Source organism: Euleptes europaea, chromosome 3 (genome assembly GCF_029931775.1).
Source record: "Euleptes europaea isolate rEulEur1 chromosome 3, rEulEur1.hap1, whole genome shotgun sequence".
NCBI lineage: Eukaryota > Metazoa > Chordata > Lepidosauria > Squamata > Sphaerodactylidae > Euleptes > Euleptes europaea.
This window is the reverse complement of record NC_079314.1, coordinates 4,506,151-4,532,275: the sequence shown is the minus strand read 5'-3', so window position 1 is coordinate 4,532,275 and position 26,125 is coordinate 4,506,151. Positions and strand designations below refer to the sequence as shown.

Genomic DNA, 26,125 nt, shown 5'->3' with positions numbered 1-26,125 from the left:
TGGGTTACAGATAACTTTATGCTACATGTCACTCTTTTGTGTACACGAAGACCCAGTTTGGAGATTGAAGTGTCACACAGAACCTGCCTGCCCTTCCAGGGTTGAGGAGATTGTTGTTCTGGGCAGCCGCAGAACCAAGAGCAATGTCATTGGGGGTGCTAGTTATAATTCAGAGGTGCCTAGAGTTCTTCATGGTAGAAACACAGGCTAAGATGTCCTACGTAAAATAAAATAATCTAGTGCAATAGGGTTCAACTTTAAACTTGGATGGAATTTTATTTCCTGGGGGAAGCGGGCAAAGCAAAGAAGTAAAAGGCAGTGCTACACTTGCAGGGAGATGTTCACCTGGCAAAGCTGGAGGGGGCTTAAATGGCCACTGTGTCCTTCCATGGGGGGAGATTCAAGTCTTAGGTAGTCACAGAATAGCACTGCGGGGATTTTTCTCTTGATCACAGGAGATTCTCTTCTCCTTGGCATCTGGCCCCTTCCAGAGAATGAATGATTCTTGGTAGTGGGACATAGGAAACATCCTCAAAGTATTTTGGGGGAGATTGCAAGCTTTGTCTCTCTCTCTCTCTCTGCCCGAGTAATCAGTCAATGCCAACCATTTTTATCCCTGCCCGCTGCCACCACTGCACCAAAGCTAAGCATCAGCCATTCCACTGCTTCTAAAGAAAATCCAACTAGGCTATCCCTCCCTTGTTTATTAATCTACAGGAGTGTCGCTATAATACCAATCATGTGAGAACCTTGGAGGAGATCTAAGAATGGACCTTGCACACAGCTCACCAAATTGTTTTTGAGGAAACCCTCCCCCTAGTACCACCACTGCTACTGCCACCCCCCTTCCTCCAGGGCTTAAGAGGAGAAAATCCCAAACCTTCGGATCTAAATGCCCGGAGAAGTCCTGGGCTGCAGAATCTCTTACCCAGCTCTAAATCTCTTTTCAATTCAGGTTAAGCTTCTCTTTTTATTACAGATTATAGGGATCTCCCTCTGTATCACTTCTGGGTTATCCTTTTAACACATTTTGCTCTTTCTAGCTGGGGTTATTTTTTGTGGTTTCGTGGGGTTGGGAAGAAGCTGCCCTGGGCTTTTCTCCTTGATCTGTCCCCCTACCAAATCTCTGTTATGCTTCCTTGCAGAGGAACTCGGCGGCTCTCGGTGCAGCCACTTCGGACCTGGGAGAGATCTAGGGTGAAGGTAATAGAGCTTTTTTTTAATAATAAAAAAAAGTTGTACGTAGAGTGGAGTGCATGTGTCTATAGCAAATTGTTGGGTGGTTGTTGACCTTGTAGGTCTTCTATCCTTGGAAATGCCCAATAGGTAAAATTATATTTTTTATTGGCTTGAGTTGATATTAGAGAAGAGACAAGAATTTTTTCAGCTACATCTGACATTTTGCATCTTTTCCATTGGAATCAAAAAGTTCCATGCACCCTTCAAGGGTAGGCACCATTCCACAATCCTCCTTTGATGCTATGAAAGAATCGTTTGGTTTTTCCCTATAAGAAGCAGCCAAATCTCTAGTCTTCCCAATAGATGGCATAGTTCCTACTGGCCATGTAAAACATGGAAAATTGCCATGCACAGCCAAATCTTGCATTCATACGTTTAGTGAAGGAAGGTTAGGAAAAACAGACAAAGGCAATGGGATTAATTTATGTTGTCTTTGAGAGAAATAGAGGTATCATTTTGTCATAAATGAATATCATTGCCTTTTCTTAAATATCTAGCTCATAAAAATGTTTCCTTTTTTAGACATCCTGAACAAAATTCTTTTTAATTTTTTTTAAAATTTAAAACTGAGAAATCTTCGATCTCCCCTAGAAGTCCTTTATGTGAAGTGGGAGTCTTTGGGGGAGAAAAGACCTTTACTTACCCATAGACAGGTTAAGCATTGGACTGTTTATCTTCTGGGAAACTGACGTTTTGTCTCATTTGGGGGTGGGGGGAAGACACATTTTTTAAAAAGGGTAGCTAAAGTTAGGGTATGAAAGGGATAATCAGTTCTCGGGTTAAAGTCTTATGATATAGGTTTTGGTATTTATCTTACACAAATAGAATTTGAGCGCTGCTATTTAAATATCTATTACTTAAATCAACTAAAAGGATTTGATTTTGTTCTAAACAAGTCATAGCCCATTAAAAGAACAATTCAGTTGGATGTGTAGGAGCAATCAGTGTTTCTCGAAATTAAAATGATTTAATTTTAATTTTTTAAATACAATCTAGCGGGATTATTTGTGTATTTGAGTTTGGTGCATGTTGTTCTTTTTGCCTTTTCCCACATACTCTTTTTCCATTTTAAATTGCTGAATCTCCAGGGTTTGTATTTGTTTATAAATAAGAATTTTAAAAGATGTAACTCTTTGCTTTTTGAATCCAGCATTGGCTAGATTTTAAATAAACGATATTAACCTTTTGATTAATCTGGAGGCGCTCTGAAGGTTAAAATGTTTTTAATGTATATTTTGTTTATACATAACACATGATATCAAAGCACTGTCTTGATCTGATTTATATAAAAAGAACCAAAACAAACAAACAAAAACTCAACCCACCACTCACCCAACTCCAAAGCTTTCTGTTTTTGTTTTAAAGGATTCTCACTGCATTCTTGCTAAACCCATAATCCCAGACACTGCAAAGAAGAGATGGTAATGTTGCTCTGCCCTAGATATTTTCCCATTTAAAACATCTGCCACTCCAAGCTCCTCTGCCCACACATTTCACTAAAGCCAAAAAAGGGTTATCAGTTTCCTGACCTAAAGCAACTCATATATTCCAAGGTCTAAGATGTCAATCATTTGTATGCTAATATTACACATTTTTGGAAGGACTTTGTAATTATTCTCTTAATAAAAAATTAAATCAATTTTAAAACTCTGGTTTGGGAAAAGAAAGCATCTCCCCTCTCACCAGATTTTTCTTTAAACATCTGTTCCATTTGAAGCCTTTCTGATTAAAAAATAAACCTTGGGTGTGTTTTAAAGTAAAAACAAATAACACAAATCAACGAAAATTCAGTTTATCTTCGGCAAACTCCTGCTTAATTTTTTTCTTTATTAAACCCTTCAAAAATGTTGTCACTAGTGAGATCTTTTACCTAAAAAAAATGTCAGTGGCATTCCCATGAAAACTAAGATTTTATAACCAGAGGAAAATGTGATTTACCTAATTTAACTGCTGAGGCTATCAGGATAAAATACACCTTTAATTATATATGGGATGGTAGTGGGAAGAACAATCAAGTCATAGCCGACTTATGGTAACCCGATAGGGTTTTCAAGAGACATTCAGAGGTAGTTTGCCATTGCCTGGCTCTGTGTAGCAACTGTTGGCTTCCTTGATGGTCTCCCATCCACGGACTAACCAGGGCCAACCCTGCTTAGCTTCTGAGATCTGATGAGATCGGGCTCGCCCGGGCCATCCAGGTCAGGGGTATATGGGATCCTGCTGTGATTTTGAAACATTGCACAACCCACATTATTTGAAGCAAAAAAATGAAAAATGGGTAGCATATGCAGTAGCGGGTCAACAAACAGGAGCCCCATGAGGGTATCACCCTCTATACTGAAACCCCCTTCAGGAGCCAGGGCAGAACATATTCCTTCCCTTCTTATTCCCCCAGATATCTGTGTGCCAGCCTTGCACATGTCCAAGTCTTGCATTTTATGAGCATTCAAAAAGCCTTGTTGCCCCTGCGCAGCTTTTTGCCCTATGTCTAAGGATGCCCAGGTGGAGCAAGAAACTTGGGTTTCAGGCGAAGTTCTAGCAGCTGTTGTATGGCCTATGGCTCTTGTGAATTGGCTGCCTTGAAGGTCCTTGTTTGACTCAGAAGACAGAATAGAAATTTGATAAATAAGGTATAAATGTTAAAAAACGATTAAGTTGACTCATACCACCCACTCCCATGGATGCTTACTCAAAAATGAGTCCCACATTCAACCATGTTTTCTCCCAGTGTTCCATGTTTCGTGGAAATCTTTCTGTATTCTTAAAGGGAAGGGGGAATACTTGCAGAAATGATGAATTTGTATCAAGGAATATCCTTTCTTTCCCCTCCAAAAATCCAAGAAATGCTAAATATGTCTTTTAAGACTGGACCGTGAGTTTTGGTATCCATAAAAACATCTGGCAAAGACATTCCTGGCTCACACTAAGGTGCTTTATCCTGTTGATCGATCCCTCAAGTATTGTCTACTCTGATTGGCAGCAGCCCATTGATCTCTCTCTCAGTGTCAGTATTTTCTACTCTGACTGGCAGCAGCATTAAACCTGGAACTTTCTGCATGCGAAGCACCAAGCCACAGCCCCTCCCCAGAGCTAGGGCCACAATAATTGAATTTGTTAAGTCTTTGGGGTGCCACCAGGCTCTGTTGTTTTGGCTGCCACCATAGACTGGCACAGCTACCCTTCTGAAATCCAAGAAGTGTCATAAACAGCCAATTTCAAATCTTAAGTTCTAGTCTACCTAAGGTGTCAGGCACAGGAAATGGAGATGGATTTTAGACCGACTTCTGACCACTCCCTAAGGAGATGGCCATTTACAGGTGTGGCTTTGGCTCAGTGGTAGGGCATGTGCTTTGCTTGCTGAAGAAGAAGAAGAAGAGTTGGTTTTTGTATGCCAACTTTCTCTACCACTTAAGGGAGACTCAAACTGGCTTGCAAACACCTTCCCTTCCCCTCCCCACAACAGACACCCTGTGAGGTAGGTGAGGCTGAAAGAGCTCTAACACAGCTGTAACTTGCCCAAGGTCACCCAGCTGAATTCGTGTGTAGGAGCGGGGAAACAAATCCAGTTCACCAGATTAGCCTCCACCGCTCATGTGGGGAATCAAACCTGGTTCTCCAGATCAGAGTCCACCACTCCAAACCACTGCTCTTAACCACTATACCATGCTGGCTCTCCCTGGCATCTCCAGTTGAAACAACCAGGTAGTAGGTGATGTGAAAGATCTCTACCTGAGTCCCTGGAGAGCAGCTACCAGTCTGAGTAGACAATACTGACCTTGATGGACTGGTGGTCTGATTCAGCATAAGGCAGCTATTTTTTAATTCAGTTATACCCCACCTTTCTCCCCAAAGGGGACCCAAAGCAACTTACATCATTCTCCTCTCCTCCATTTTATCCCACAATAACCCTGTGAGATAGATTAGGCTGAGAAAGTGATTCCAGCGAGCTTCCCTGGCACAAGTGGGGATTTGAACCTGGGTCTTCCAGATGCTAGCCCAACACTCTTAACCGCTACACCACACTGGCTCTGTGTATTCATGTATGTCCGTTCAATCTTGTCCTTGATCCAACAAAATGAAAACTCCACTGTGAAGTAACCTTGTGGCTTCCAAGTTCTGGCAGTTTCCTTCCAGGCTGGCCAGGAGTTTTGCAATTCAGTCATTGCCGTCAAATGAAGTTGCCCATTACTTGAAGATTTATGTTTCAGTAAGCTCTTAAAAACAAACTGGACTATAGATTCAGGACAATCTCCTGAAACTGTAGACAAAATTTATTCTTTGATGCATACTGTCATTTCTCCATTGCCACTATAAGTTTGAAACCTTTTTTTTAAGGGGCAAACATGTGTAACTCTAATTTGTTTAAAGGGGGCTGGAAATAGGGAAGTATTACCCAACAACGCTTCCTCCCCCATGCAACTATCTAAGGTGCTAAAAAGCAGCTAAAAGGTAGTCTGCCAGGTTGTGTGTGTTATTCGCCTTCCCTTGTCAAGGAAGCTTTTTAATTGGAAGGGAAGCTACTTTGTGTGGGGGAGGTGTATATGGCTAAGTGCCCCCCCCAACCTCTCAGCCACCTCTCTGAGCTGAAGAAGTGTGTTATCTGTAGAGTACCAGTTGTCTGCTCTGCCCCAGGAAAAAACAGTTTCTGCTTTTGGTATCTTTTAATTTTTTATCTCACAAGTTGAAGACCAAAATCAAGTTGAGGATGTGGAAACAAAAGAAGAAGAGCCAGAGAGGGAAGTAAACACACACACACACACACACAGCAAGAAAACAATGACACCTTGCCCTAGGCAATCAGTGGGGATAGCGAGCACTTCCTGATTGACTTAGGAACAAAGAAATAAGAGGTGGAGTAGGTGAGAGAAAATTCAGACAGATTTTATCTGTCTGTGAAGATGGCTGAAGCTTTATCCTAATAAAAAGAGGAATGCCTGTTATAGACTATAGAGATGGAGATCTATGTTGTATTATACTTTTTAAAAATAGGCATTTAATGCAGAGCCGGAGTAGTGTAGTGTTTCAGAGTGTCAGGCTAGGATTGGGAGTCCCAGGTTTGAATCTCCACTGGTGCCAGGGAAGCTCGCTCGCTGGATGACCTTGTGCTAGTCACAAGTCTCAGGCTAGCCTACCTCACAGGGTGGTTGTGAGGATAAAATGGAGGAGAGGAGAAGGATGTAAGCCACCTTGGGGTGTAGGGGGGAAAGTGGGATATAACTAAAATAAAATAGAATTTAGCTATATACTTGTGACCTTGAACACGAGAACTTAGTTATTTAGTGCATTTTTTACCCCACCCTCCTTCTGAGACACTTGGGTTGGCATTCATATTTCACCCTTCCTCCATTTTATTCTCACAACAGCCCGAGGTTAGTCTAAAAGAGGGTAGCTGGCCCAAGGTCACTTAGTAAGTTCTACGGCCAATTATTTGAACTCAGGTCTCCCTGGTCCTAGCCCACTGCTGTGACTTTTCCCCACACTAGATGTCTGAGTAAGAATAATAAAAGAATAATAAAAGAATAATAAAAGAATAATAAAAGAATAATAAAAGAATAAAAGAATAATAAAAGAATAATAAAAGATGTATGTGAGAGAGTGTTTCTGATCATTCAAAGAGTACATTTCCTTCCATAAGAACATAAGAAAGGCCCTGCTGGATCAAACCAAGGCCCATCAAGTCCAGCAGTCTGTTCACACTCCAAGCTGGCAGCCATCACCACATCCTGGGGCAGGGAGTTCCACAATTTAACTATGCGTTGTGTGAAAAAATACTTCCTTTTATCTGTTTTGAATTTCTCACCCTCCAGCTTTAGCAGATGAATCCGTGTTCTAGTATTATGGGAGAGGGAGACAGCCATAGCCAGCCATGCATGTAGAAGATGATGTGGCGGGAGTTATACATAGGGTTGCCAGTCTTCAGGTGGTGGCTGGAGACCTCCCAGTATTACAACTGGTCTCCAGGCGACAGAGATCAGTTCCCCTGGAGAAAATGGCTGCTTTGGAAGGTGGACTCTATGGCATTGTACCCTGCTGAGATCCCTCCCCTCCCCATAATAGGGTTGCCAACCTCCCAGTACTAGCTGGAGCTCTCTTGCTATTTCAACTGGTTTCCAGCCAATAAAGATCAGTTCACCTGGAGAAAATGGCTGCTTTGGCAACTGGACTCTATGGCATAGAAGTCCCTCCCCTCCCCAAACCCCGCCCTCCTCAGGTTCGGCCCCAAAAACCTCCCACCAGTGGCAAGGAGGGACCTGGCAACCCTACCCCAAAGCCTGCCCTCCCCTGGCTGCCCTCCTAAAAATCTCCAGGTATTTCTCAACCCAAAGCTGGCAACCATAGTTATATAACATTCTTTCCTTGAACCTCTGTTTGCCTGTCTCTCTTTCCTTGTCCCTTTTAAAAGAGATGCAAAGCATACCCTGTCCCGTGATTTCAAGGTGGGATACAATATTGGGCCAGATTTAAATATACTTGGTGGTTTGCAACTGTAATCGGAGAAAGGACCACTCCCCCCCACCATGGCTCAGTCATTATCCAATAGGTCAGAACAGATCAACACATGGATGTATATTTTGTGCTGACAGCGAGCATGGTTAAGGTGTCAGACTAGGACCTGGGAACCCAGGTTCGAATCCCCACTCTGCCATGGAAGCTTGCTGGGTGACCCTGGGCCAGTCACACACTCTCAGCCTTGACCCTGGCTTGTTTTTGGATGGGAAACCACTATGGAATACCAGGGTTGTGTCGTGGAGGCAGGCAATGGCAAACCACCTCCAAACATCTCTTACCTTTAAAATCCTACTGGGTCGCCATAAGTTAGCTGTGACTTGACGGCAGAAAAAAAAAGTTCAGTATAGAATCCAAGCCGGCAACAGCCTGTAGAGATACAGTTGAATCTAGGCTGTTCTATACCTCCCCCAAGTACTCCTTCCAATTCCTCAGACTGCAGCAGCCAGAGCAGAAGATGCAGGTGTGAAATGCAACCTGGAGTAAATTAGGGCCAGGGGAAACTAGGAAGACTCAAGCTTAGATTTAAACCCTTCTTTTTTAATTGAAGTTTCCTTTACGTTCTCCCCAGTCTGCCTTCTCCTAGCCCTCCATTTCCTTTGATGTTTTATGTCCAAGAAAGGAAATAATTAAAACACACACACACACATACACAGAATGCTAACTGCAACAAGGCCTTTTTGGCCTCTTCCTCTTGTTGTTGTTTTTTACCCTGGAGAGTCTATTTGCATCTTTTTGGCCTCATCCTCTTGTTTTTTACCTCTGGTGAGGCTTTTTGCATCTCCTACCTGATTTCGGAAGTTCAGAACAGAAGCCGTCATCGTCGTTCTCTCATCCACTCTTGCCGCAAACCCTGCCAGATAGGAAGATCCCACTTTAGTTATTTATTTAGGATATTTCTATGCTGCCTGTTCAGAGTCCCACTCAAAGCAGCTTTCAATTAAAACAGTGTAACAAGGTAAAAACACCCCATGAAACAATTCCCATTCTACAGCTGGTCTGAACGAGAGCAAGATTCCCAAGGTTTCCCGGGATTTATATGCTGGGTTTCCAGCTATGGGCATGACTGGCAACCCAGAATGGGAATTTTCAGGGGCCGTCAGGATTTGGGATAATTATCGTGACGAGCTCTGTGGCTCTTTGAAGAGTGCAGCCGCAGCTACACAAAGGCAAGCACTTCCCCCCTCCAACCACCGTTATTTTTCTTGGTTGCAAATCCTTCTACTCTCTCCTAGAGGTAATGCTAAACTTGGATGAAGAAGAATTTGCAAACATGGAAATCGATGGTGGGACACACATTTTCTCCATTGTCCCCCCAAAACCAGGGCAGGGTGGGGTATCAAGGCAATCCCTTTCTGATTTCTACTTCCTACGATTCCTCTTCCCCCCCCCCTTCCCATCTGTCTCCACCCCTGAGTCTCGGTGGGCACATGAGAAGTCCACCCATGGTAGGGTTGCCAACTGCCAGGTAGTAGCAGGAGATCTCCTGCTAATACAACTGATCTCCAGCCGATAGAGATCATATCACCTGGAGAAAAATGGCCACTTTGGCAATTGAACTCTATGGCATTGAAGTCCCTCCCCTCCTTAAACCCCGCCCTCCCCAGGCTCCACCCCAAAAATCTCCCGCCGGTGGCGAAGAGATTTTTGGCAAAATATAAGAAATTAGGTTGTTGAAATCTCAGGGGTGGGAAATCCTGTAAGAATGGGGTGCATGACACACCAATTCTGTAAAGTTCTGTGACTACTTCATAGGGCTGGGCCCCTCTCTCTTTCTTTGAACCCCTTCCCCTATTATACACCAGAGCCAGCTTTTTTGTGTGGAGGAGACTTATGTTTTTGAAGGCCGTAAGTTCTACTCAGCTTGAAACCTGTGAATCTAGAGCCTCGTTTTTGCTCTCTGCATCCATTGGAAGGTGGAAAAAGTTAAGCCAAGCCTACCTTCCCTCTCTTCTACGGAGCTGTTTGATATTATGGGGTTTTTTTTTGGCTTGTTGTGACACATCTCTGCATGGCCAAACACACATCCTTGGAAGCACATCCCATCTGTTAACAGTTTATGAGCATTCCGTGGGGCATGCTTCTCATAAAATCTCTGCTGTTCAACAAAACGAGCAAAGGATGCTGAAGTGCGGTTGAAATTGGCAAGTGTCTTCCACCCCACCCCAACTAGCAGCAGAGAGAAAGGGGGAAGGAAATCCAACTCCCAGCTCCTTTTCTGATTCTACAGAAGTTTTAAAAAATTCCCAAAATGACTTTTTTAAAGCAGAAAAATTCAGAGGAAGAGGGGGGCATTTGCAGAGCATCAGATGTAATTCTTCATATCAGATAAGACTGCCACAAGATTTCCAGTGTTCCAAAGGCAGCTTATCCTTTCAAACACAGTGAGAAATGGAGAATAGCTTTCCAGTATGACCACTGCTTACAAATTAAATCTGAGGCAGGAGCCTGAAAAACATTGCTTCTGTTTCTCAGAGCTGGTTCATGATGAATTGTAGGTGAAGCAAAGTTGATCTGCGTATGGTCTTAGGAACTCTTTATTTCTATGTGGTGTAGCTGAGACTTGACCCTGGGGCTAACCTAAAGGGAGCCAGTGTGGAGTAGCGGTTAGATTGTTGGACTAGGATCTGGAGATTCAGGTTTGAATCCCTTCTTTGCCATGGAAGCTCGTTGGGTGACCTTGGGCCAGTCATACACTCAGTCTAGCCTACCTCATAGTGTTTTTGTGAGGATAAAATGGAGGAGAGGAGAACGATGTAAGTCTCTTTGGGTCCCAACTGTGGGAAAAGGGAGGGTATAAATGAAATAAATAATTAAAGCAATTAATTAATTAAGCCACGCCCACCAGATTTTGGAGGTTTGGGGTAGATGTTTTAAAAATCAAAATGCAGTGTAGACATCAATAATGATCTGAATGTATATATTTGTGTGTGCATGCAGATAGATAAATTCACCTAGATTGTTCTTATAATCCTTACGACACCCATGTGAGGTATGTCACTTTTATCACCATCTTGTAGATAAGGGTGGCTAGGGAGAGAGCAGGACTTGCCAAAAGCCACTGAGTGGAGTTTGGGAACAAAACGGGACTGACTTCTGAGTAAACCTGTTTAGGATTTCTCCCCCAAGGCAGTACATTCCACAAAAGTCTGTGTATGTTGCACCCAGTTCCCCCGCCCCCAATTCAGTATTTATTTACCCAAAAAAGTGAGGGGGGTCTCCTTGAAGGAAATAAGTAGCAGAACGGTTTGTTTTTAAAGGTGTCCAATTTGCTGTTTAGCAACCAAACTCCCATCATAGACCAAGTTGGGCAATCCCTTCACCAACAATAGAAATTAGAAAAACACCCCCCAAAGAGACCTTCAGAGTTTTTAATGTGTTGACTTAACTTGCTCGTTTAGGTAATAATAGACCCCCAAAGTGTGGGGCTGATTGGCCTAATGGTGCCCCTTTTGAGTTGCTAAAATCTCAACTCCCTTCAGCCCTCCTCCTCTGTGTCAAAACCTCTGAATGGAGAGGTGGGGGCGGGGGTTGTTGCAATTTATTTTTTGACTATCCATGAGGTCTCCTAGCCCTCCCAGTCCTTGTGCAAAGACCGGGCTCAGCAGGAGAAAATAGGTCTTCCAGGGTCCTCATTGCATTAGGTAAGAACAAGGGTTGCAGCTTGAGTTGGTCCCAAGTTTTCCCATCCCCTGGATCAAGGTGTGGAAGTCCTCTGTGGAAGTCCTCCGTGCTCCTTGACTTCCATTGGCCACACTCATCTTCTCCCCACCCTTCTCCGCCCGGGGATGTGGCCACAAACTTTTGTGTTATCTTTTCTCAGACTGTGCAGTTCCCGCCACCCTTGGGCACTGAGCGGAACCTACAGTCCTGCTCCTCAAGACCTGAAGAAGAAACCTGAAGGAAGAAGCCCCTCTTCTACTTCCAGAAAGCCAAGTGGGATTGTTGCGTTCCTCAACTTTCTGAGCATGATGTCCTATATCAAGCAACCCCATTATGCGGTCAACGGGTTAACATTGGCTGGGCCAGGAATGGATCTGCTCCATTCTGCAGTCGGATACCCCAGTAAGTAGATTTCCAAAATTCCTTTATCTTCTTACTTTCAGTGTCAAATTCATGGTTCGTATTAGTGAGAAAGAGAGAATAAATATAGCACCTTTGTGATTTTTAGAGAATGGAATCTATCCTAAAAGCCAGTCACCTAGGGGATACAGTAGACTTCATTTGTTTGTGTTGGTTGAAATTAATTACTTATTAAATGGTGAGGGGAACCTGCCCGTCATCCCAGTACAAAGAGGCTGGTATCTACTGCTCATGATAGCAAGACCTGTTGATTTTTTCTTTAAAACCCAAACCAAGTGCATACACCAACACACACACACATATACTGATTATATATTGAATATCTATGTTACTTTTCATAATAATCTTAGTTTTCCCCTGACCTTGCTGTTTTACAATGTTTTTCTTCTTAACCGTGAATACGTATATGGCTACATAGTGATGAACTGCTGCATATATCTGACAAAGTGGGTGGAAGTGTATTCCGGTATAAAAAAATCTTAGTTTTTAAGGTACAATGTCATAGGTGGTCTCTATGGCATTATATCCCACTGAAGTTCTTTCCTTCCACAAATTCTACCCGCCTCGGGTTCCACCCCGAAATCTCCAGGAATTTTCCACCTGGGAGTTGGCAACCCTAAGGATTAGGAAATTCCTGGAGATTTTTATTTGGGGGGGGAGTTTGGGGAAGGTGGGATTTGGGGAGGGGTTCAGTGGGGTATAATGCCATAGAGTCCATCTTCCAAAGCACCCATTTTTCCAGGGGAATTGACACATGGAGAGCAGTTGTAATCCCAGGAGATTTCTAGCTACTACCTGGAGGTTGGTAACCCTACAACCCTACGTGAGTTGTTTCCTCTGCCCCATCCCCTACTATACTTTGTGGCTAGCAATTTTAGAAACTGCAAGGGGTTCAAGAGGCACTTTGTGATATGGGAAAGACTGCTTTTCAAAGGGGGGGGGATGTCAAAAACTCTTCTGCCTACTTACTCCGTTCTGGATATTAAAATCAATGAAACTTCAGTATGCACTTATGTTATGACCACCCCTCCCCCCAAAAAAACAATTGTTTTTAGAGGGGGTGGGGTGCAACTCTAAACTACCAGATAAATAACTTCACATGATTTGAATTTAGAGATTAAGGCATGTACTAAGGGCGAGTGGTTTGAGAGTGTTGTTACAAGTAACAGCAATTTTATTTGTTATTTTTATTACTTTAGAGTAATATCAGCTAGCTTATATTGTAATAAAACTATCGCAGAACATTTTCAAGTTAGAAAAAAAGACTTTAAAAGGAAGCCAGCCCATAATTTCTTTCCAATTGCCTGGTTTCAAGCCTTTGGGGAATAGGACAGGTTCCAAAATGTATTTAAGACGTCACAAAAGAGAGCAGGCTGAAACAGCGAGATCTAACAAATCCCTGACTCGTTTTCATCTATACTGTTGTTTAAAAATTTCCGTGCATCCAGGATGAATATTCCACATCGCCTCCTGGTATCTTGGTTCCATTGCCCCAAATATCTTTATAGGAATTCTGTTCCCCTTTTTAAAAGCAGAATTTATCCTCCAATTACATTTCTACTCCAAAGAGGTTGCAGAAGGGTCTGGACCTGCTTGCTCTCGGGGTTGATGTTCCTTAGATGTTTTTTGGATGAATTCTGCCTATCCCTTTAACATGGTTTAGCCCAAATATTTTAATTCTTTTGTTGTTTCAAGGAAGAGAAATCAGTGGAAAATCCTCCTGATGCTTTTTCATATCCAGTAAGCAAAATCAACAATTTTTTACTCATTATTTTAAAGAAAAGATAGATTCAAGTTCAGTAGCACCTTAGAGACAACAAGATTATTGAAATATGAGCTTTTCAGTCAAAGCTCCCTTAGTCCGATATCTTTGACTCCCAAAAGCGTCTACCCCGAAAATCTTGTCGGTCTCTGGGGAGCTGCTGGACTCAAATCTAGCTGTTCTACTGCAGACCAATACAGCTACCTTCTGAAACTATAAGAAAAGAATAAAATGAAGGTCTTGGAAGTCCTGCAGCCATTAAGATGACCTCCGTAAATAACTCTTGATGCTTGGAGCGTGAGAATGAAAAGCGCCCAGAAAAGCAATGACCAAACTTTATTTTACCAATGAGGAAAATCAGTTATAATCATATTAGCTAATAATTACTATGCTTAAGGGTACAAAGGCTTTCACTGTATAGGTCTCAGACTCCTGCATGACTGGGGGGTGGGGGGAGTGAAGCTAGGAATGTTAACAGCCTATATGTGATGAGAAAGAAAAATATTTGGCTTCCAAATTGCCTTCTACAAAAGCCTTTAAAAATGCTGTTTTTCCCCAACAAGAAACACAAAGGCCTTTTATGCAGGGATGTCTCCCCATGGTCACCCTGGCCGACTGCTTCAGGGCTTCCTTTTGATTATGCATGCCTTATCCACCCGTCAGAGGTCGCCCCGCTTTCCCCACGAGTTTTGCACAAATTTTCCAGATTCTGGCTAAAACAGCATCTTAGCTTCTATAAAGAATCATCATCACGAAACTGGAATTTAGAAAAGAGTGATTGGTGGGGGGGGGGCGGATCTGGGAAATATCTTATTTCAACAGAATTAGGGGAAAGATAGAGGCTATCATCTCCACACACACCACCCCAAATAGGCTTGCCTGTCTTCCCATCAACCCTCTAAGGTAGGCTGTTACTAATGTGTGGTTTTATCCATATTTGCTTAAGACTGCCCAGTGAATTTATTGGCAGGTAGACATTGGAAACCATGGTTATGAGGGCCTACACCCAACCCCCCCAGTTGAAATGGGATTGCCGTTTGTCCCTTTCAAAAGGATATCCCTTCTTGTGGAATGTGTATGTGTAAATTGCCATCAAGTCGCAGCTGACCTATGGCGACCCTTTTTGGGGGGGTTTTCATGGCAAGAGACTAAGAGAGGTGGTTTGCCAGTGCCTTCCTCTGCACAGCAACCCTGGCATTCCTTGGTGGTCTCCCATCCAAATACTAACCGGGGCTGACCCTGCTTAGCTTCTGAGACCAGACGAGATCAGGCTAGCCTGGGCCATCCAGGTCAGGGCTCTTGTGGAATAGACTCCCTAAAAAAGTGGTCCCAGGGGACCGCCTTCCTTCCGAGCACAGAGGCAGAAAAGGGGGCTGTCTGTGGCAATAACTCCAGAGCAGTAGCCATATCTATGGTAGCAAATATATATTTATTTACAATATTTTTAAATGGCCTTTCTCCAAAAAGGAGAAACAGTCTTTCACCCTTTTCCACACAGGTATTCAGAGGGTAGCTGTGTTGGTCTGCAGTAGAAAAGCTAGGTTTGAGTTCAGTAGCGCCTTAAGAGGCCCACAAGATTTTGGCGGAAGAAGCTTTTGAGAGACAAAGTTCCCTTCATCAGATACTAGCAGGAATGGAGATCTCTCATATCTAGGGTTGCCAGCTCTGGGTTGGGACCTGGAGATTTGGGGGGTGGAGGCTGAGGAGGGTGGGGTTTGGGGAGGGGAGGGACTTAAATGGGGTACAATGCCATAGAGTCCATCTTCCAAAGCTTCCATTTTCTCCAGGTGAACTGGTCTCTGTCTCTTGGAGATCAGTTGTAATAGTGGGGAATCTCCAGCTACCACCTGGAGGTTGGCAACCCTACTCATATCCCAGTCCACTTGCTTAAAGCAGGGGAGGAATACATTTGTCCCCCCTAAGCATTTCTTCCTTCTCTAATCAAGCTGATTACATCCTGCATCCCAAATCCTTTCTTTGCAACACCCCCCCCCATGAACTGGGATATGAGAGATTTCCATTCCTACTTGTATCTGATAAAGGAAACTTCGACTCTCAAGAGTTTACACCCCAAAAATCTTGTTGGTCTCTAAGGTGCTCCTGGACTCAAATTGAACATATTCTAACTCAGAGCTTCACTGTAAAGAGCAGGCTCAAATAAACAATTTTTACCTTGATAACCTCATGTATATGCCTACTTACTCTTCTTCGCCAAACCTAACGCTGGAATAAAAACTTGCTGATACTTAACGCTCCACAAGGATGCTGTTTATTTTGGGCAGGAAACAGAGAGTCTCTCTTGTGTTTTGAAAAATGTCTGCTAATCCTAACCTTTGAAATGCCGAGTAGGTGAACAGAAAGACAGTTATCTTATCCACTGGAGTTGGGTGTTGGGTGGGATGAATAGTTATCTGGTCAAGAGATAAAACCAGTTGGTAACGACACCAGGAAATAAGTGTCCGAGGTGACAACAGATTGCAAGGTCTGTTTGCCAGTCTCCACACAAATCTCTTGCCAGAAATGGGTTTAGCAGGAGAGGTTGTTCATGTAAACTCATAAAACGCAAAGGGGAGAGATGTGTCTCTAAGCACATATTGGCCATGCGCCGGGAAGTGGTGACCCAGTGAGACACCTCCAGGATTGTTCCTGTGTACCTGCCTTTCACGCTTCTTCCCATGTTTCTCTCTCAGCACTGCTGGTGGAGCATATGTGAAATTAACTAAACAAATGTAAAATTAGCTAACAAATTAAAACATACATACTTTTTATTTATTTTTATTTACTTTATTTGTATCCTGCCTTTCTCCCCAAGTGGGGACCCAAAAGCGGCTTACAGCATTCTCCTCTCCTCCATTTTATCCTCACAACAACCCTGTGAGGTAGATCACAATGGGTACCCATGTTCATCTGTCTGTAGCAGTAGAAAAGAGCAAGAGTCCAGTAGCACCTTAAAGACTAACGAAATTTTTGGCAGGGTAGGAGCTTTTGTGCGTCACAGCTCACTTCTTCAGATTGTGACCTGTGAGGTAGGTTAGGCTGAGAGTGCGCCTGGCTCAAAGTCACCCAGTGAGATTCTATGGCAGAGTGAGGATTTGAATCTGGATCTCCCAGATCCTAGTCCAACACTTTAACCACTACGTTGTGCTGGCTCTCATTAATAATAATAAGTAATAAAATACATAATAAATATCACATTTTAAAACCAAAATCCCCCGACACATAATTAAAACAATTAAAACTAGAGCATAAAATACAGACAAAAACATAAAATCAACCATTGGACAGGAAGGAGGGATCACTGAGGGAACACCAAATGAAACAAACAAGAAAAGTCTTTACTCGCTGGTAGAAGATAGCAACAGAAGAGGGCCTGATTTCAAACTGCTTGGGGTCTTCAGAACCTTGCAGATTAATCTCAATAATGGCAGAGAAAGACCCTGAAAGATCTGACAAAGGGAGCTTTGACTCTCAAAAGCTCATACCCTGAAACTCTTGTTGGTCTCTGAGGTGCTCCTGGACTCAAATCTAGCTCTTCTAGAGAAGAAGAGTTGGCTTTTATATGCCGACTTTTTCTACCACTTAAGGAAGAATCAAACAGGCTTACAATCACCTTCCCTTCCCCTCCCCACAACAGACTCCCTGTGAGGTAGGTGGGGCTGAGAGAGCTCTAAGAGAGCTGTGACTATCCCAAGGTCACCCAGCTGGCTTCATGTGTAGGAGTGGGGAAACAAATCCAGTTCACCAGATTAGCCTCTGCCACTCATGTGGAGGAGTGGGGAATCAAACTTGTTCCTCTAGATCAGAGTCCACTGCTCCAAACCACTGCTCTTAACCACCACACCATGCTGGCTCTACTGCAGACCAACATGGCTGCCCTCTGAAAACCCTCAGAGATGGCTGGCTAATCCACTTCCAATCTTTCCAGCCTCAAGGGAATGCAGGGCTCATTTTAGGGGGCTCTGTCACATAGGGTGACAATGTGGCCTTCCCCAGAAACAGGGTTGGCAAATACCTGTTTTTCGGAGCCCACATTGCACCCAATTTGAGGTCTGGATATTTGGCTGCGGTTGCATGATGGGACGCATGCTTTCTTGTCTTCTTCCTGATTAATTCCTCTCCCCCCCCTTTTATGCAGCTACTCCCCGGAAACAAAGGCGTGAACGGACTACCTTCACCCGGGCCCAACTGGACATTTTGGAGGCTCTCTTTGCCAAGACCCGCTACCCTGATATCTTTATGCGCGAAGAGGTGGCACTGAAAATCAATCTGCCTGAATCCAGAGTGCAGGTATCTATGTGGGGAAAGAACAACCATGTGCTCGCACGCTGATCTGTGATTAATACTGTAGACTGTTCAAGTGAAACTGAGAGATATAAATGTTTTAAATTAATGACAGCAGACAGACACTCATGGCCCATTATAAAGTATTTTTAAGACCATTTATTTGTTGAATAAAGAAACTGTTGTACAATTACATATAAAGGACAGTCACTAAACTATTGTGTTCAATTTCCAATGTCTCACAATGATAACTGTAATAAATTCATGTAAAAAAGTAAAAAGCTGAGGTTTTTGTCAGGCAACCTACAAAATTGTTCCTCAAGTTTTATAATGGGCAGCATTTTATTGGCATACATTAGATTCGTTTTAAAAATTGTTTTTGTAAGTGCTGCAGCAACATTTTTACATTTCTTTGGAGCATTTTTTTCCAGGAAAAAAGGTGTCTAACTACAAAATAATGTCCAAAATTAATAGGAATTAGTTAAAGCCAAGGAGTATATAGTAAAATATAAATTTGTAAACTAGAAAGTAGTTGTCAGCTTTACTGGTTCTAAAGCAAAAATGCATAAACTCAGAACACAATCTGCACAATACCTTTTATTGGGGATGGAAAGTGCCATTAAGTTACAACCTAGGAGGTTTGCAAGGCAAGAGACAGACAGGGGTGGTTTATTTATACATGTACTGAAAATATTCATTAGCTACCTTTCTACCTTGCAGCTTTCAAGACAGCTTATGTTATAATGGCAGTGTGCCTCTGTGTAGAAACCCTGGATTTCCTCGCTGGTCTCCAATCCAAATATTAGCCAGGACTAGCTCTGCTTAGCTTCCGAGGTCAGGCTAGCCTGGGCCGTCCAAGTCGGGGCAATAGTTTTTATTGGAAGTGGAAAGTGCTGTCAATTCACAGCCGATTTATGGTGACTCCATAGGGTTTTCAAGGCAAGAGACCTTCAGAGGTGATTTGCCATTGCTTGCCTCTGCATAGCAACCTTGGACTTCCTTGGTGGTCTCCCATCCAAGTACTAATGAGAGCCAACCCTGCTTAGCTTCTCAGATCTGATGAGATTAGGCCCAATCTCAGGTCTGGGTAATACCTTTGATTAGACCTACCAAATGCCACAAAACAGTGTGGAAGCTTTCGAGTTGATAAAACATCATAGCCTGAAGTTTTTTCTTCCTTTTCCCTACTTTTTATAACATCTAGCCCGAAGAAGAGTTCTGGAGAACTTAAAAGCTCACACACTGTTATGTGTCATTTGGTTAGTCTTCCCTGATTTATCTGCTTCAGCTCCTTCTTGCCTCCAGGTTCCAGGTAACCCTGATATCTGTTCAAAGGTGAATGGAGCCTGCCTGTATCTTTTCAAAAGAAGAGAAGAGTTGGCTTTTATATGCCGACTTTCTCTACCACTTAAGGGAGACTCAAACTGACTTACAATCACCTTCCCCACAAGAGACACCCTGTGAGGTAGGTAGGGCTGAGAGAGTGTGACTTGCCCAAGGTCACCCAGCTGGCTTCATGTGTAGGAGTGGGGAAACCAACCCGGTTCACCAGATTAGCCTCCGCTGCTCATGTGGAGGAGTGGGGAATCAAACCCGGTTCTCCAGATCAGAGTCCACAGCTCCAAACCACTGCTCTTAACCACTACACCATGCTGGCTCTCAAAAATACATTGTAGGAAAAGCTTGGAACATTCCATTTGACTTTAAAAAAAGAGAGAGACGTCTAATTCTACTTCCACCAGCCTGTCACTTTGAATGGAACAAATGCATTTCATACTTAAGAATACTTTCCATAGTATTTTCTGGTAACTGGAAATGCCTGGCACCAGGCAAGCAGGCAATAACAAGCCATCTTTGAAAGTCTCTTGCTTTAAAAACCCTATGGGGTTGCCATAAGTCAGCTGTGACCTCATGGCAAACCCTCCCCCCCCCAAAAAAAATTGGGTTGCCAGGTCCCCACTGCCAGGTCCTCCCCAGCTGGGGATGGGGTGGGGGGCAGAATTGCCAGTTCCAAGCTGGGAAACTCCTGGAGATTTGGGGATGGAGCCTGGGGAGGGCATGGTTTAGGGAAGGGAGGGATCTCAGCAGGGTATAACGCCGTAGAATCCACCCTCCAAAGTATCCATCTTCTCCAGGGGAACTGATCTCTGTTGTCTAGAGATGAGCTGTAATGCTGGGGGATTCCCAGGTCCCAGTGGGCATCTCTAGCACCAGGCCAAGGGAGGTTTTCTAGGCAGCTGTTTGAACTAGGAATGCTTCAGTGTTACTACTCTGAAGATGCCTGCCACAGTTGCTGGTGAAATGTCAGGAAAGAAAATTCCAAGACCACGGTTACACAGCCCGGATAACCTACAAGAACCAATGAACTCTGACCGTGAAAGCCTTTGACAATATTAGGAATGCTTTGTTGGGGGTCAGAACTAACAAAGCACCAGGGGCCATTTCTCAGATTCTTCATTTCTAAAATGTGTTATCATTATAAGGACAGTTAGTGTCTGTCCCCCCCCCCCCGGTTTTTATACATGCATCCATTAGCTTTTGTAAAAAGAAGCCCAAAAATGTGCTTTTCCAGTTCTTTAAAGGCTGAGATCCCTTGTCAGTGAGTCACACTGAAAGATCTCGTAAACCCACTCCTCGTTCTGATGGTTTTATGTTTGTGCCCCTTCCACAGGGGTTGCCAGCCTCTGGCCGAGGGTGGGGAGGGGGCGGGGAGCCTGGAGATCTCCTGGAATTACAACTGATTTCCAGACTACAGAGATCAATTATCCTGGAGAAAATGGCCGCTTTGGAGGGTGAGCTCAATGGCATTATACCCCACTGAGGTCCCTCCCTTTCCCAAACCCCTCACCTACCCAGGCTACACCCCCAAAATCTCCAGGAATTTCCCAACAAAGAGTTGGCAACCCTACCCAGCGTTGCTGCCTAGAGAGTTAAAATTACTGGTATTGCTGGGTCCCTGGTAGGTCTCTGTTCCTCTATACACAGGTTAAGGACTGTGCTTTCACTGCACTTTGCACAGTCCACTTTCAATGCACTTTGGATTTAACTGCATGAAATGACTTAGGCCAAAAACGCATGGTCCCTTAACCCACTTTACTCCCGTTTTAGCCAGGATCGGGTGAAACTGTACGCTGTTGCAGAGAGTTGCCCCTTACACTACCTTGAAAAGCAGGGACGAAACTGTGCCAATTGATCCATGTAAACAGAAAGTGCGGGAGACATGAAGTTCCTGTTTAGTTTGGCACCCCCCCCACACACCCCCGGTGATTGGTCATTTCAAATTGACAAATGAGGGCCTTCCCTGCCCTGGGAAACGACCAATCACCGGGGGTGGGGGTGTTGCAAGCTCAATAGGAACTGTGCACGTCTCCTGCATTTTCTGTTTACATGGATGGATTTGCACACAGTTTCATCCCTGCTTTTCAAGGTAATGCGTACAGTTTCCCCCCAGCCCGGGTCAATTTGATCCTGGCTGAAACGAGGAATAAAGTCAGTTAAGGGACCATGCGTTTTTGGCCAAAGTCCACTAGCAAACGAATCACTAAAGTACATTGAAAGTGGACTGAAACTTACCGTATTCAGCATGTATGAAAGCAACGGGCCCACAGAAGGCTGATTCGCGGCCTCTACTGATTTTAGAGGTACCAACCTCCTGGTGGTGGCTGGAGATCTCCTGCTATTACAGCTGATCTCCAGGCGATAGAAATCAGTTCCCCTGGAGAAAATGACTGCTTTGGCAATTGGACTCTATGGCATTGAAGTCCCTCCCCTCTCCAAACCCTGCCCGCCTCAGGCTCCCCCCCCCCGAAAAAAAATCTCCAGGTTTTTCCCAACCCGGAACTGGCAACCCTAACTGACCTTCCCATCCATCTTGGTGCCACCTTTCCTTGTAGTGCTGCACCAGCATGTTGTAAACAAAAAGGATGACAAAAATAAACATGGTGGCTCTTGTCAGCGAGTGCCTGAAAAGCCTCCCATCCAGGCTGATTGATATCCTCTTAGCTCCATCCAGGCCGCTGTGTATTGTCTGCCTTCCACTCCGTTCCAAACTTCTTGAACACCTCAGGCAGGCCCATCCCCATTGTTCTGGTCCGTGTTTCTTCTAGTGTCGCTAGGGTTGCCAGATGCCTGATAATGGCAGGCAATTGTCTGCCAATTAACAGGCCTGCCCGCTGCCCCTTAGCTGGCAGGTGGGGGAAGCAGCCAGCTAAATCCCCATACACACACAGGAGCGCACGGCACAATAATGTCCCGGGGTAAACCTAGAAGCGATGGGGACGCTTTAGCACATCCCTCAAAAAACTATGGGGATGCTCTAGCACATTCTTCCAAAAATTCTATGGTTTCCATAGTTTTTTGAGGGATGTGCTAGAGCATCCACGTCACTACCAGGTTTACCCCGGAAGGGACATTATTGCTCGTACTAGCTGTGTGCTTGCAAATCACCCCCCCACCCGCCCCCAATGGCAAAGGAGGACCTGGCAACTCTTAAGTGTCGCATTACAATGGGTCCCCATAGAAACCCAGCCCTTCTTTTTGGTTCCGTTCCCCCCCCCCCCGAATTTTCACCTACAGCTTATTCGCTCTACCCTTCTTGCAGGTGTGGTTCAAGAACCGCCGGGCCAAATGCCGCCAGCAGCAACAGCAGAGCACAGGCCAGGCCAAAGCTCGCCCGGCAAAGAAAAAGACCTCTCCGGCCCGAGAGACCAGCTCGGAAACCAGTACCAATGGGCAATACAGCCCTCCACCAACTGGCACATCCATTACGCCCAGCTCTAGTGCCAGTGCCACTGTCTCCATCTGGAGCCCAGCCTCCATCTCCCCAATCCCAGACCCCCTGTCTGCCTCCACTACCCCCTGCATGCAAAGATCCACCGCCTACCCCATGACCTACACCCAGGCCCCCGGTTATACCCAGACCTACGCCGGATCCACCTCCTACTTCAGCGGCCTCGACTGCAGCTCCTACCTGTCTCCCATGCACCCACAGCTGTCTGCCCCTGGAGCTGCGCTGAGCCCCATCACTACCCCAACCATGGGTAGCCACCTGAGCCAGTCACCAGCCTCCCTGTCCAGCCAGGGCTATGGCACAGCCGGGCTGGGTTTCGGATCCGTGGATTGCCTAGAGTACAAAGACCAGGCAACCTCCTGGAAGCTCAACTTCAACACCACCGACTGCTTGGATTACAAAGATCAGAGCTCGTGGAAATTCCAGGTCTTGTGAAATTCCAGGTCTGCTCCACTCACTTTCCTTTGAAGAAGTTCCTCCTTCCGTTCTGTAGCACCTTGGGACAACTTCCTCCATTCACCCCTTAGGGTGAGACCCACCCAGCTTACTTCTCCTCTCCTCCCCTCTTGATTTCCCAGACTCTTCCATCTTTGTGCCCTCCACAGCAGCACCAAGGGTGTTTACTTGACCATCCAACGCAGATTTTGGCACCACTTGGTCTTTCTCTGCTGTTTTTGGAAACCCTCATATGACAATGGGTTGGGAACGGTGGATCCGTGCAGACGTCAGGAACTCACGAGCAGTATTGGCTTCAGATGTTTGGACATGTGACTCCTTCAGATCCTTGACTTGAACTCGGTGACCGGTAGCTGATCATCTCTTTTCACCAAGTGGGCTGAAGTTCAAAATCTTGGTCTGGGGGAGATTACAAAAGCAATATCAAAGCCTACCAGGTTGGAATTTTCACTTGGCACATTCTCAGGAACGGCAAATTCCACAGCAGAAGAAGCTGTTGAGACACAATTGTCTCTGAAGTCCTCTTTTCCTCTTTTGCGCTGTCTCTCCTGGGTCTGCAGCCATAGCAGTGTCCATTTGGACTTTTTCATCACATGTGTTCTTTCCGGATGTTGTCTTGCAATCACTTTGAGAGGCAACGCCGAGGAGTGAATGAGCAGAAGGAGGAGGGCCCATTTTGATTTTCCACTTTGGCCCTACAGTGTCTTGATTTGACACTGTATTATTTTCAAACCCATAGTGGTTCTCTGTGGACTAAATACTCAGATGGTCTTTTTAAAGAATACAACTACAGGCAGATGGAAAGGGGTACACAACCCTATCTTGGATAGCAGTTTGGGCTAATGAAAAAAATCAGTGCATCAGTTATTCCTCAGAACAAGTGACCCCTATTTAACAATGTGAAAATAGCAGACAGTAATCTTTTTCTCTGTGTTGTGAGAAAGCTTCACCTCTGATGTCTAAAATTCAAGTCCAGTAGCACCTGAGAAGACCAACAAGGTTTCCAGGTCATACGTTTTCAGGCTAGCCCAATCTTGTCAGATCTCGGAAGCGAAGTAGGGTCAGCCCTGGTTAGTCCTGGGATGGGAGACGACCAAGGATGACTCTGTCGATGCAGGCAATGGCAAACCACCTCTGAATGTCTCTTGCCCTGACTTGGCTGACCCAGGCTAGCCTGATCTCAGAAGCAAAGTAGGGTCAGCCCTGGTTAGTCCTTGGATGGGAGGCCACCAAGGAAGTTCAGGGTCACTTACACAGAGGCAGGCAATGGCAAACTACCTCAGTTTGTCTCTGCCCTGCCCAGGCTAGCTTAATCTCATCAGCTCCTGGAAGCTAAACAGTGTTGGCCCTGGTCAGTACTTGGATGAGAGACCACCAAGGAAGTCCAGGGGTGGCCCTGGTTAGTACTTGGATGGGAGACTTCTGAGGAAGTTCAGGGTCTCTACACAAAGGCAGGCAATGGCAAACCACCTCTGTTGGTCGCTTGCCTTGAAAGCCCCACAGGGTTGCCATAAGTCAGCTGTGAATTGACAGCAGAAAAGAAAAGAATGCTTTTGAGAGTCAGAGCCCCCTTCGTCAGATACAGAGTTCTGGGCAGATCAAATTGTTGTTAAAGGCACAGGAGTAGACCAGGTTGATAATCCCCACCCCCGGTCAGTTGGCAACTGTATTGGATTCAGCATCTCTGGCTGCCATTACACAAATTGTTTATGTATATAAAAAAAATCCACATGGTTGAGAATTTGGATTCATGCAGAGTTGGATATAGAATCTAATTTTTTTTGTTTGCTTTTTACTGGTTACATCCAGATAAATTTAGGGGAATTGGGGAGGGGAGTGAGATCTAACTTTTTCTAGTGAAAGTTTCCTTTGAATCAGGATTTTATCAGAACAGAAGAAGAGTTTGATAAATATTTGTAAAGAATACGATTATTTTCCCCCTGATGCATTACAGAACTCAGCTTTTAAATTAAAAAAAAGGTTTTCTTTTGTAAACACTATTAGAAATTTCTTAGTCCTAGTTTTGCTAGTTGTTAAAAGAATAAAACGAGAAAGAAAATATTCCTTTTGCTGTAGATGAGAAACATGTCCATGCGTGTAATTTTCTGACAGTTCTATTTATTCTTGTCTTAGTCCGTGTTGAACAATTTCTTGTACAGTTCCAAAAACTGTCGGTGGTTTAAAAAAAAAGATAAAAAATATTAAAATGTAAAAAACAAAAAAAAATAGGTGAAAAGAGACCATGGCTCTGTGTTTTGTTTTGTTTTAATTCCAGCTGCAAATTAAACCCATCAAATTGGCAAAAAGAAAGTAATGGGTAATATGACTTGTGTGACAACACTGGATTTATTGTGGATTTGTGTCTGGGACGGAAGGCATCGAACATACATGAGGATTGTTTTCCCACTTCCTGTCTCAGCTACATAAACATATATGAAGCTGCCTTATGCTGAATGAAACCATTGGTCCATCAAAGTCAGTATTTTCTATTCAGACTGGCAGCCGCTCTCCAGGGTCTCAGGCAGAGGTCTTTCACATCCTCTATTACCTGGTCCTTTTAACTGGAAATGCCGGGGATTAAACTTGGGACCTTCTGCATGGCGAGCAGATGATCTACCACTGAGCCACGGCCCCTTCAATTGCCTTGGAAGATGTGGAATAAGAATTATCCAGGCGGGTCAAATTGGTGAAAGATTGGGAGGGGGTCAAGTTGCCAACTGACCAGGAAAAAAATGTCTTGGCCTGTTCATATGATTTTGATCTGGGAAAAGCAGAACTTTTTCCCAGCCTGGAGACTGCCCTCATTACCTGCTGGTGTCTGTAGAGCAAGATGCTGTTCAGGACACAGGAACAGGGGCTGGTTGGACAGTTGGCAACCCTGAGTTGGGTGAAGACTTGTGCAAGAATCTTTCAGCGATGCCAGAAGGGCTATTCAGGTCACATCTCTGTCCTCCAGCCCTAAAGCCAATAGTTTATGGGGCATGAGAGTAACTAATTCTCTTTGTCCC

At 44.4% G+C, this 26,125-nt stretch overlaps 1 protein-coding gene across 1 annotated transcript; it reads left to right on the top strand.

Moving 5' to 3' along the window:
- The first annotated feature begins 11,677 nt into the window (after nt 1-11,677).
- On the top strand, nt 11,678-23,164 carry LOC130474483 (homeobox protein otx5). Its single transcript, XM_056846114.1, has 3 exons — nt 11,678-11,811; nt 17,727-17,878; nt 22,473-23,164. The coding sequence occupies exons 1-3, from the start codon at nt 11,715-11,717 to the stop codon at nt 23,094-23,096; spliced, it is 873 nt and encodes a 290-aa protein (XP_056702092.1). The 5' UTR covers nt 11,678-11,714; the 3' UTR covers nt 23,097-23,164.
- The last annotated feature ends 2,961 nt before the right edge of the window (nt 23,165-26,125 follow it).